The following is a 12704-nucleotide window of genomic DNA, read 5'->3' as shown; positions in this document are numbered from 1 at the left end:
AACATTTATATACATTACAAAGTGATCACCATGATAAATCTAGCTACCATCTGTCACCATACAAAGTTGTGACATATTATTAACTTTATTCCCTGTGCTGTACATTGCATCCCGGTGTCTTATTTATTTTACAACTGGGAGACGTTTGCCTATTCCTCACTGCAAAGGATGAGTCTTTTGAAGAAGTTTAGGATAGGGCTCCTGGGTAGCTCAGTCATTGATGCATCTGCCTTCGGCTCAAGTCATGATCCCGGGGTCCTGGGATCGAGCCCTGCATCAGGCTCCCTGCTCGACGGAGAGCCTGCTTCTCCCTCTCCTTCTGCCTGCTGCTCCCTGCCTTTTGCTCTCTCTCTCACTCTCTCTCAAATAAATCAATAAAGTCTTAAAAAAAAAAATAAAGAATGTGAGGGTAATGTCATGGAAGTCCCTTCATGTGGAGGGTGTAGACTTGTCTCTGGTGAGGAAATGCTGGGGTTGCTTACATGCGATAGCATGTGACTTACTGCTGTGACTTAGTGCTCACAGCAAGTGACTTAATTTCACTATTCTTGGTGTCCTCCTCTGTGAAATGTGGATGGTAACAGGAACTTTGCTATTACTGAGGATTCAGAGTTGCGACAGGCGAAGTTCTTACAACAGTGGCCTGCATCCAGCTTCTGGTAATTGCTGGCTAAGTACTGTTCTGATAGCTCAGCTCCTCTGGTCACCTTTATTCCTCATGAAACCTCCAGTCAAGCTGTATTTCCCAGTGCTGCCATTCCTCACTAGGAACACAGACAGGACTGCTCGTCAGTCTCAGGGGTCGCTCCTGCCATGCACGCGTCCCGATGAGGACTCCATCCTGCCGTTAGCCACGGCCCTTCGTCCCGCTGTTCTTCAGTCCCCGAGGCCTCTGATTTCAAAAACACAAAAGGCAAAGGGAAGTAGGGTAGTTCCTCCTGTTTCTTCCTGTGTGACTCCCGTCCCCCCAACCTCCACCGCTTGCCCCTTCCTCCCTCGCCAGAAAGGGGAACGAACTGTGTCCTCCCCTCGTACACTGACTTCTGGGGTCTGGCCCTCTGTCGGGGGACTGTCCCACTGTTTACTTTTTAATGAACTATTAGCAGCATTTCTCTCAAGACCAGTTAAAAAGAGCCTGTGAGATCTGGATATTATTTGGAGGTTTGAAGGAGAGGATGGAAACGTAGATTTAACTGTGTGTCAAGGCCCAGCATCTGCCAGACACTCCGCCCTCTCCAGCCCCAGGAGGTCACTAGTAGTGTATCCTTCCTACTGCTGAGGAAGCTGGGGAGAGCATCCCTGACCCAGTGAGAGCCTGAATCGAAACTCACCTGACTCTGAAACATATGTTCTTTTCATTATGTGACACAGTGGGAAGGAGCCAGGTGCTATTTTTCTCTGAAGACAGTGTTGATCTGCCAGGAATGATGGGTACATGTATACTCAGCATGTGAAATTTCAGCTTTAGGTCTCTACCAGAGACCATTCACCAGATTTTTCCTCTTCCTTTCCTTATCTCCTAGAAATGTTCAAGTCTTTAAGAAGCCACATAGTACACTGATGATGATGATAAAAGGAATATTTAATAGCCACTGTTTACTAAATCCATCTGGGTGCTAGGTATCTTATCACAGACTTTATATACATAAAGCTATATATATATACATAATATATACATATATATACATATATATACATAAGCTAATTTGATGACAATAAATTTTTAAGTTCATATATTTTACAGATTCGGGGAGTTTTGTTGTCTAACGTTACGTGGTATGCTAATAACTATTACACAGTCCTGCTTCCTCATTCCTGCTTACTCCATGGCCTCCCATAATCCTGAGTGTGTGTTCTCTTCTGCTAATGTCTCTGTGCTTGCATGAGTTTAAGTTTCCATATCAGTAATTCTGTATGTCTGAGAGTAATGGAAAACCTGAAAACAGTGACTTTAAATCGTAAGCAAGGAATTCCTTAGGAGGTCGGTTTGCGGTCGGTGTGGTGATTTCACAGTGTCCTCTGGAGCTCCTTCTAAGTCTCCGCTCTAGGGGACAGCCCTCACTTTCATGCTGACAGAATGGCTGCAGGAGCTCCAGCCATTGCTGGACAAGAAGTGTTCTGAACTGGAAGAAGTTGAGGCATGAATGCAGAAGCAAAAGGAACAAGACAGTCAAGTGTCCTTCCTCTTTTAAAGGTCTTTTCTGGAAACTCTACCCAGCACTCTCTTTGTATCTATCACTGATTAGGGGTGGGTCATAATGATCACTGTAAGTTATAAGAGAGACTGAGAAATGTACTTCTTTTTGGGTGGATGCACTGTTGCAGTGAACAAAATTATTATTAACATGGAACCCAACCCACTAATTTCTTGAAATAAGTTTAAATAAATCCATCAAGTCACTCTCCCCAGTGACTCTCTAGGGGAAACTTGGAGTATTTCAAGGCTGAGAATATCTTGAGAAGATGAAAGAGTTAGTTCAATAGAAACTTTAACCCGGTAGACTGTGTCTTAGGTATTCAAGAGAGTTGTCAGGAATACAGCTTGACCCAACCCAAGGGAAGGGAAGTAAGGTCCAGAAGAGGAGTGTAACCTGGTGATTTGAATCTTACACCACTTGGACTGGGACTAGTAGGGGGAAAGCAGAGGAATCCTAGATTCTAAATAAACCCTAAGTATTAATAGTTAAGGTCATGCCACTTGTAAGCTTTTACTTCATAAATATCTTCTGTGGATGTAAAAGCAACTCTTTCATATTTGTGATGGCTGGGGAAGGTGCAGTAGAAGCAGCGTTAATTGGGAAACAATCAGGAAACAAATATAACCGGAGAGTGACGGGCTTTGATGATGGGAGTTGGAATCCCAGCTGTACCACTTACAAGCCTTGTGACCAGGGAGCTTGGAGAAGTCACCTAACCTTTCTAAGTCTCCTATTTCTAGTGTAAAAAAAGAAAAGAAGAAATAGACGAACTCTTCCTCACTTCTTTAACAACTGACAACGACTTAGAGCCCAGTGCCTGACACAAGGTGGTTGTGGTGGTATTCCTGCTGTTGGTACTGTCACACTGCACAGTGTGTTGTCCAGCAGCAGGGGCTGGCTGGCTGTGTACTTGCTGTGAGCCCCTCGGGACGGGGTAGAGGGGTGGGTCAAGATCCCGGTTTCTCTGGAAGGAGCAGTGCGAGAGAATCTGGGAGAGTGGGTGGGGAAGTTAATTCCCAAAGCAGCAGTGACAAGGAAATGTCCTGAGCTCTTGTTAACTAAGGCAGGAAACCTACTGGGTCACCTAAACTGCAGGTTTCAAATGCTCATTTGGGTCCTGCTAAAGAAAGCTCATGATGGAAGGTTTAATTTCTCCACCTTTTACCTTCCTTATATATAAAATGAAGATCAGCATAACGACTACCTCTCAGGTTGTTGTGAGGATAACACCAATAGAGCCCCTCGGTGCATTAATATGTGCCCAATAAATATTCTCTATTGTTCATGATGTTTCTTCCCTCCCTCGTCACCCAAGTGAGAGTAGGGCTCCTCGGTCTCAGTTTTGTCTGGTTATCTTGGCTTTAGTAATCCCGTAAAAACTTTAACTAGATCCTGAAGTCCACGTATCATCACACTGGGCCCCAAAAGATATTGTGATAATGTGATTAATAACGAGTTCTTGGGTGGCAGTAGTGTTTTAGAGTACTGCCGCGGACTTGTAAATTCCACTGACTTCAGTGCTTAGGAAAGTGAGACTGACAGCTCATTGCCCGGGGCAGCAAACACACAATCCGCCTGTGTTTACATTCCAAGTTCTTTAAATAGCTTTGTGTCCCAGGTCAGAACTTCACTGTCTCCATTTTACTGCCAGTGACACAGGCTGGGGGTTGGGGTGACATATGTTCTTGCAGCTCATTTCTGAGATGGGAACGGGCTTGACTAGGAACTAGGTGGGGGGGGAGGGGAGGTGGGGAATCAAAGAACAGCCCGTGTTTGTAGAAATGACACACCAACCCTACGTTCCTTACCATCGCCTTGCTTTATGTTTCCGACAACGTCTGTCCTTTTAAAGCACTTTCCTGTTAGTCATGTTATTTGATCCTCTCCAAAACCTATAGAGATGGGCAAGGAGATGTCATTAACATTTTTTTAGTTAAAAAAAAAAAAAAATCAAGGCTCAGAAATGTAAAGGGACTTGCTCTTGATTGTCACGGGCTGGACTTGAACCCAAATCCCCTATTCTCAGAACCAAACCTTTCCTGTGTAACTGCACGTTGCTGCTAGCCTGTGTCCTTACCTCATCTGGAAGAAAACAGCATTTATGTATCTTCGTATCTAGCCATCTAGAAGTCTGGAATCCACCAAGATAGAAGAGACTGGTGCATTGTAGCTTACGGCCCAGCCAGAGTAGAGTGTGTTCCCTTAGGTTTGCTTAGGGCTCACGTGCAGGGGTCTGCACCAGAGGATTCTTTGCAAGTGGAAACAACCACATGGCAGGCACAGGGCTTTCTGCACATACACAAGGTCTTTGCTATAAACCCTGCTCCAGCCCTTCCCCATCCTCCACCCCTGGCCTTGAAATTCTGCCATTTGGAAACTTGAAGACTAATTGGCCTTTAGAGAGATTCCAATTCAAATAGGAATTCTTTACTATACATTAACAGGTTATACTAAAAACAAAACAAAATAAAACTTGGGTACTCTTTTGGGTAGGGGTTGATCACAAAACCTGGCTCCATCCATGGTCCATGAGGCAGGAACCATGAAAGGCATTGTAAAGAGCCCATGAGATGGAGGTACAAGGACTGTGCAAGTGTAAGTGGCGCCCATATCAGAGAAGAGGAGTGTGGCTGGGATCCTGGTCTGGGAAGGAGGAGAGAAGTAGGCATAGCTATAGAGCACGGGACGCTGGCTCTGACCCCGAGAAGCTCTTCAGTGGGGAGACATGAAGGCAGTCTGGCGGATGTCACTGTTAGGTCCAGGACTGGACCATGTGCGACCTCCAGAGCCATTTGGGTTGCTTTGACCTCCAGCCATCTGTGTCTGGGAATGTAAAACAAATGGTTAATGGCATCAGATGGTATATGATCTCAAATGTCCCCCCTGCTTACTGCCATCAGAGGGAAAAGAGCCCCCTGGAGAAATCATCAAGGATGCGATTTTCAAAGTTGCAATTAATTGCGTGCTCAGGAAAGCTCATCCTCTGCTAGTCATTCTGTCGAGAAAGGGGGAATTAAGGGTGATGGAACTGTGACTGAGAGGCCACTGTGAATCGTCCTTTATGAGGTCAAAGACACAGACCCAGAGAACAAAAAACATAAGGGTCCTGTGGTGGGGTAGGTCGGGAGCTAACTTCCTTCAGGCAAAATATGTGCCCAGGGATAGGTCTGACTGTCTGACCTTGGACTTCACAGTCGCATGGGGACTGTCCTTAGGTTGCTTTTTCAAAATGCCTTACATCCACGGTGGCTTTGGCCAAACCTGCCTCCCGTCCTCTCTTTGGGAGCCCTCCATGTGGCTGCGGCCTCTCATTTCACCCTGCAAACTTCCTCACTTCCCCCCTCTTTCTTCCAGCCAGTGAGACCTGCAACGATTTCCACCCAATGTTCTTCACCCACGACAGATCCTTCGAGGAGTTTTTCTGCATCTGCATCCAGCTCCTGAACAAGACGTGGAAGGAAATGAGGGCAACTTCTGAAGACTTCAACAAGGTAAGGTGAATCAACAAGGCAGAGGCAGCAGTTTCCTGCGTCCCCAAGGGAGCCCCACCTCTGCGTCATTCTTTAGCTCCCATACCTGTATGGACACGAGCTGTGTGTTGATGGTGCTCTCATCTCTGCAAGGATGAGCCTAGAGCAGCCTTGTTCCCTTTTGGCTAACTACACTGGAGCCACCAGCGGAGACCTTTCCTTGAAAAAATACTGTCTAGATTAATTTTTCATTTAAGGGCATTAGTCCAGGGTTCCGTGTTACGGCAGCATCCACTGGGGAAAAGGCCTCTCCCTTCACCTGTGTGGATGGCCGTTAGAGAAAAAATGAGACAGGAAGTCTGCTCTGTCTAGGTGATGTGGTTTCTTTGCAGATTATGGATGTGTTGAGATAATCTGTCCTTCGCTGTGTCAAAAAGAGCTTTTATTCAAAAGCAAAATCTCTTTCAAGGAGTTAAGTTTATATGGCACTTTTCTTTCTTTCTTTCTTTCTTTTTTTTTGTTTAGAGAAATCATTTGATTCTTTGAATGGACGTCTTCTTTGGTTTTCTGTGAAAGTATGAATTTGTGTTTCTCTTTGTGAGTGAATGTTGGGCGACGAGAAGACTGTTGGCCAACTTAGCAGAAGTAGAAGTATCATGTGAACTTGTCAAGAGAAACAGAATCTTTATCCTTAGATAAAGGCCTTGTTGACCATAACCCATGGCCAGTAGTAACTGATGGTTGGGACAGGCATAGTGGGAGAAGTCTTTAGTACCATTCCTTTGGTACTGTTTCTGGATCTGGGTTTGATTGGCTCCATCACCCATGGCTGCTGACCTGGTCCTGGGGACATACCTGTTGCTAAGAGTCCAGGGGTCTGATCACATGGTCGTCCTGTGGGGCCTTCACAGCTGGTGAACAGAACATAGAATTCCAACTGCACTTGATATTCTCATTGGTCTTTGCTTCCCTGTCACCTTTCCTGGGAACTTACATTCCATCCTTCTTTTCCACCATATTTCTGGTTCGTGGCCTCTTGAACCGATACTGGTTAAAGGAAAGGAAATGAGGGAAAGGCAATAATACTCTTCACCAAGCCTCAGTTGGGTTCTAACCTGATCGTCTCCATCAGCATGATGATCATCCCCGTGTGAAGCAAACCCATTCTGTCTTGGGCCATCTATTGAGTTCATTGAAACAGGTCCCAGCGGCACCCCTCTGTGGAGAGTCCTGATCTGCCAGCTACAGTCTGAAGCTGCCAAGGGTCTTAGCAGCTATGCCCAGGAATAGGCATGACTGAAGAAGGGAAGTGAGGGAAAGAAATCCAGTAATGCCTCAGCCTCCTAAGTTTACTTCACTTGATTATGAGGGACTTTCCCAAATCATCCCTGGGAAAGAGGCATAAAGGAGCAGGGAGCATAGTATCCCCTACATGCTGCCATGTAGTGATGGTGATTATGGCTGTGAACAGGCACTTGGAAGCCTGAGAGGCAGAGGGTCCCACCCTGTGTACACATATCCCTTGGTCAAGAGTGGATACCAGGAGGGTCAGGGATGAGAATGACAGAGGCTTTCAATTTTCTACATGAGTTATTTTTGTTTTGTTTGCTTTTTTTCTTTTTAGAATCACGCAGGCCTTACTTCTATAACAGAAAAATCTATCCGTTACAAACTATTTTATCATGCATATACTAATTTTCCAGGGTTGTGTTCACACATTACTACAGATTTTGTAGTTGAAATAGTGCAAGTGTTCTCTCCCACAGCTCGGGTGCTCAGAAACCAGAAATGGGATTCATGGGTTAAAATCAAGGTGTTAGCAGAGCTCTGGTCCTTTTGGGCCCCTCTAGAGGGGAAGCCATCTCTTTGCCTTTCTGGGTCTTAGAAGCAGCCTGTATTCCTTGGCTTCTGGCCCTTTTTATCTTAAAAACCAGCCAACAGCAAGTCCTATCCTTCCCTTGTCCCACCTCATCACTCTGATCCTGCTTTGGCTTGGATCTTTCACTCTTTTGGACCCTGTGGTTACCTTGGACCACCCGGATAATCCAGGGCAATCTTCCCTATTTTATGGTCAACCAATTAGGGACCTCCGTTCCGTCTGCAACCTGAATTCCCCTTTGCCATATAATGTAACATATTCATAGATTCCGGGGATTGGAATGTGGACATCTGCGGGGGGGGGGGGGGGGGGTGCATTTTTTTAACCTATCATAATATATATTTAGTTTGTAGGTGTATTGCATTATATGTCTATCTGTGTGTATCCATTTAAAGTATTGAAATGTGGACAGATGAGCTTTTTGTTGTTGTTTTATTTGCTGGTAGAGCAGTATACCAGTCAGAGTTCTGCTAGTGGTTGCTCAAATACAGATTTAACTATGTCCTTTTTCTTTTATGGCCCTGTTCTGCCTCTAGCAGGCTTTTGAAAAGAGATGGACCCTGTGTGAAGGCCTCTAGGTCGGTTCTTCCTGATTTTTTTCCTGCTGCTTGTCTATCAGCCACTGCTCTGCTTTGCTAGATAATAAATTGGAAAGGAGAGAAGAAGAACTGAAATCTTCACCAGTTCATTTTTCTTCTTGTTATTAACTTGGTAGCAGAAGCTATTGAATTTAGGAAGAAACGTGGATTCAGTGTTATTGGTAGATTGAATGTTTTTCTTGTTCCCGAAGATTGTCCAAATTCGAATTCAGAATATCTTAAAAGAGCCCAACATGAGATACACTTTCTTTTGAACTTTCTTGGACACCGTCTCAGACTGTCGCCACTTTGAACAGTAGCATGGATGGCGGATTTGCTTGTCGACCTACGGCTCAGGTTCTCTAAGAAGGGGCTTCGCTATCTGCCTTCTTCTGCTCATTACTGGAGAAGCTGTATCCCTCAATCCAAAATTATGATTTTACAAATAATAACTAGATTCCAGCAGTTGCAGGAATTTTTTTTACAGCACCCCTTGCTTGGGACACTAGTTTGTAGATGTCTAGTGCTTGGTAGTGAATGCTTCTTCTGCTGGAAGGGAGGTTTGGAGATGCAGCTGCCTTTTTTTTTTTTTTTTTTTTTTTTTTAAAGATTTTTATTTATTTATTTGTCATAGAGAGAGAAGCGAGAGAAAGCACAGGCAGACAGAGTGGCAGGCAGAGGCAGAGGGAGAAGCAGGCTCCCCACCAAGCAAGGAGCCCGATGTGGGACTCGATCCCAGGACGCTGGGATCATGACCTGAGCTGAAGGCAGCCGCCTAACCAACCGAGCCACCCAGGCGTCCCTGCAGCTGCCTTTTTGCTGCTCCAGCCTGGGGAAGCAGAAGATGGGATTTTTTTTTTTTATTTATGGGAAAGAAGTAGAATTAGAGAGTGATTAAAATATTTATGCTTTGGAAAATGCTTTTTTCCAGTTTCCCAATATAGCAGTCTCTGAAGAATAATCCATTGATTCAGGCCATCGAGTTTGTATTCTGTTTTTGCCTTTTATTACCAATATTTTAGAGCATGCATTATTCATTTTTATGGGCATTAGAGAAGAGCTTAAACTGCAGCCGGATACCTCAGCACACAAGTGGCCCCATAATCGTTTCATTGAAGCCCTCATTTTTTAAGCAGGGTAGGAAAGAAGACACAAGAGATTTGGGTATTTCAGGTGTGGGAATCTCACTTAAAGCTTTTGTTGCAGACTGTGCCACTTTAGAAATTCTAACAAGGGTATACACATCAAAATCGATATTTGTGTGGAGCAGTATTTCTCAACCTCCTCAACCTTGCCCAAACCTTAGAATCACCTGGGGGGCTTTGGAAACCTCTGTCATCCCAGTGTGCACTTGCACAGCATAGCAATTACTACTTTGGGGTGGGGGCAAAGCTCTCAGGAAGATTTTTCATGAAGGCAGATTGGATCACTCAGGGTGAATCACATCCACAGAATGACCATCAGTTGATACCCATAACACAAACCACCAACTAGCACGAATTGTGTGCATCGGTGAAGTAGTCCGTCCATTGGTTCGTAAGGCCCAGGTTCTAGCCCTGGTTCTGCTACTCAGGAACTCTATGCCTAACAATTAATTAAAAGAATAAAAAGTGGATACCAGTGTCCCATTGCCTTCTCTTACAGTGCTGTGATACTAAATTTAAGTAATAAATGTAAAAATGCTTTGAGGAAGTAAAATGTCATATGCAGTTGTATTCTTTTTGTACATTATAAGATAAATCCTATCTATGAAAAATGAGTAAGTTGCCCTTTTCAAAGGAAAAAAAAATTTTTTTTGGCCATTACATTAAAAAACAAAGAAAAAAGGAACAGAGGGGTGGAAGGAAGGAAGGAAAGACAAGGGAAGCAGCTTTTGTACCACAGATTACGTTCTGAATCATTTAACTTTGGCAGAAATCGAGGTTCAACGGAAAATGTCATGCATTTGGGAAGAAATATCTGTATTAGGTACCTTAGTTTTCCATGTGACAAGCCATAGGCAGCAGCCTAAAAGTCAGGTTTCATAAAAGCTCGGGTGCTTAATGGCTGGAGAGAGTTAAGACCCTGTAGCTATTACCTCGCTGCACACGGACTCTATGGGGATGTCTGAACCCACTAGATACCTTCAAAATACTTGTTCGTGGCATCGGTGTTACTTTCGATGCGATCAAAATCGCCATTGAAAACAAGATCAAATGACTTTGCCATGCTTTCAAATTGCCGAAATGGAAGAAACTAATGGTTTGAAAAATGTTGTCACTCTTAGAGCAGAAGCACTATTTTGAAACTCGACCCAGCAGAGTAATATGCAAAGCACACATGACAGAGGTTAGGATCTCAGGCTTGCAGATGAGAAGCCATCCCCTTGAAAGAGGAGAGCCTGTGCACAGGGAGAACCCAGGCCCATCAGACAAAGCCGCAGCTGCCCCTGGCTAAGCTACGGGCTCCATCTGAGTCAGTGGGAGAAAATCTCAATTAGGAAGAATTGGAGAGCAGAACAGAGGAAACATCCTAGGAAGTCCCCTGGAAGATTATCCATGGAAAATAACCACTAACTAGTCACATCTAATGGATTATGGGGTGGCATAGAAAAGGGATCGTTTGAGAGCTTGAAGGCAGTGATTGCATGAATGAGAAAGAGAAATATGTTCACTCCCCGAACTGTTTCCAGCTTACTGACTTTCTGTGCATGCTTTTCAGGGGGCAATTATATATTCCGGAGTCCCCTTCCTAGGCCAGCTCAACTTCACAGTGGAGCAGACGGCTCTCTCGCTGGTTAGCTGAGCTGGCCTAGGGAATGAAAGGTGGTCTGTAACTCTCGCCATGAATAAACATGAATCTCTTCATTTGCATGAGGCAGGTGACTGTAAAATATCTTGGAGCAAGTTGTGAAAGGCGGCTTTGTGCATCCGTGCCCAGGGGAAGCTGGGGAGGACTCAGTGTTGTTTATCTTCATTAGAATTCCATCTAGGGTTGCTGGTATTGATCTGAACCGGGCCTGGGGTAGCTAATAAAGTAGGTGTATGTTTTAATTGAAACATGAATATTTAAGTAGAGGAGTAGTCTTTTAAAGGGCCCCGATGTCATACAAGGAGGTTATCCATTTTTCAGCTGTCTGGGCCATTTACAAGTATTTATTCAAAAAGCTGCTCATGTTTCACAAAGGTCTTTAAGGTTTGACATGAAGGAAATCGCACTTCCTGTAGAAGCAAATGCATTATATCAATAGATTTATTTTTTTGCCTTTGATGTTTCCTGTTGGATAGGTAGAAAATGGTTTCGTGTGTGCACCGCGCACACACGTGTGTTTAAATGAGTGCTTTTAAGCTGTTCGCTCAAGGTATTGTTTCCCTTTTTTTAATGGAGTTAGCCACTTCCACTGGGATAGGAATCCAGGAATGTCTTCTACCGTCCTCATCACGATCATTTGTGCTATCTAGTACTGTCCTCATCAATATCAATTTTGCTATCTAGAGACAGCAGAAAGACTGAAAGAGACCAGCTTTATGACCTTTTTTCCCCCAAGAGGTATCTTTTTAAAAAGACCCCGGTGGGTGTACTTTCTAAAAAGAACTGTATTAATTGCAGGTAACATGGGCCCGACCAAGGCAGGTTGCATGAGGTGTTATTTCCCAGACTCTTTTGCATTACCAACCCCCACAAGGATCTCTTTTAGACAGTTTTCCCTAATCACCCTCCCCCTGAGATTTTAATTATGCAAATACATTGTTACCTGTTTATATATTGTCTGTTTATCTATGCTTCATGCATTAAGAAAGTAAGATATTTTTTTTGCTCCTCCAAGAACCAAATTTCTCCCCCTGGGGGCACAATTCCCTGCCCCACTGAGAAAGCCAGGAGGAGGAGGGGAGAGAAGGGAGAGGTTGAGCCTGAGCAGAGCAGGAGAATCTGGGGGCAGTCCTGGCTCAGGGGCTCCTCCCCAGCGGTATGTCCTAGGGCATATCCTTCAGCCTCCAGAGCCCTTCTCACCTGTAAACTGGTAGCAGCAAAATAACAAAAACAACAATGATAATAGTAACAGTGGTATTTCCCCAAATCACTGTGGGGATTAGGCCCTTAAAGGTTGGCTTTGTAAATTGCCCCATACAAATATAAGGTGCTGGTGTCAACAGACAGAACCTAAATTGACAGTCATTTGCACTTGGTCATGTTGTATAATTGAGCTGCTTTGATTTTCCAAGATAGTTTGTGCTAATATCTAGAAATACAGATTTTCCCATTCCTCTGTGTGGAAACCCATTGAACTTCGGTTTGGCTGCAAAGGGAGACTGACTACAGTGGGGACAGTTCCCTAAATGAGGAGGAAGTTCTTTGTGTGCGTTCTTGCTGGCGAGGGATGTCCCCCGTGACTGAGGGGCTTAGCGGAATCTCAGAGGCACAGCACACTGGGCCTTCAGGAGCCCAGGTCTTCTGAGCTGCATAACTTCGGCTGCGAAACCTTTTGTGCAAGGAATTCAGCCTGTGAACCCCGGATTGCTCATCTGTGAGATAGGGACGGGAATGAGTGTCCCTAGGTGGGCTCTGAGCCCTGGACCGTGTCCGGCAGATAAACTACTCA

The 12704-nt window shown here is 44.6% G+C and overlaps 1 protein-coding gene across 14 annotated transcripts in view; it reads left to right on the top strand.

Moving 5' to 3' along the window:
- ELMO1 (engulfment and cell motility 1) overlaps positions 1 to 12704 on the top strand; it is a 526731-nt gene that overhangs the window by 358099 nt on the left and 155928 nt on the right. For all 14 annotated transcript variants that reach the window (XM_059171566.1, XM_059171573.1, XM_059171568.1 and 11 more), the window contains one exon: positions 5553 to 5689. In XM_059171566.1, coding sequence (XP_059027549.1) covers positions 5553 to 5689 — 137 coding nt within the window. The remainder of the gene's footprint in view (positions 1 to 5552; positions 5690 to 12704) is intronic.

Source organism: Mustela lutreola, chromosome 4 (genome assembly GCF_030435805.1).
Source record: "Mustela lutreola isolate mMusLut2 chromosome 4, mMusLut2.pri, whole genome shotgun sequence".
Lineage (NCBI taxonomy): Eukaryota > Metazoa > Chordata > Mammalia > Carnivora > Mustelidae > Mustela > Mustela lutreola.
The sequence above is the reverse complement of the archived record's forward strand: the minus strand, read 5'-3'. Positions and strand labels throughout refer to the sequence as shown.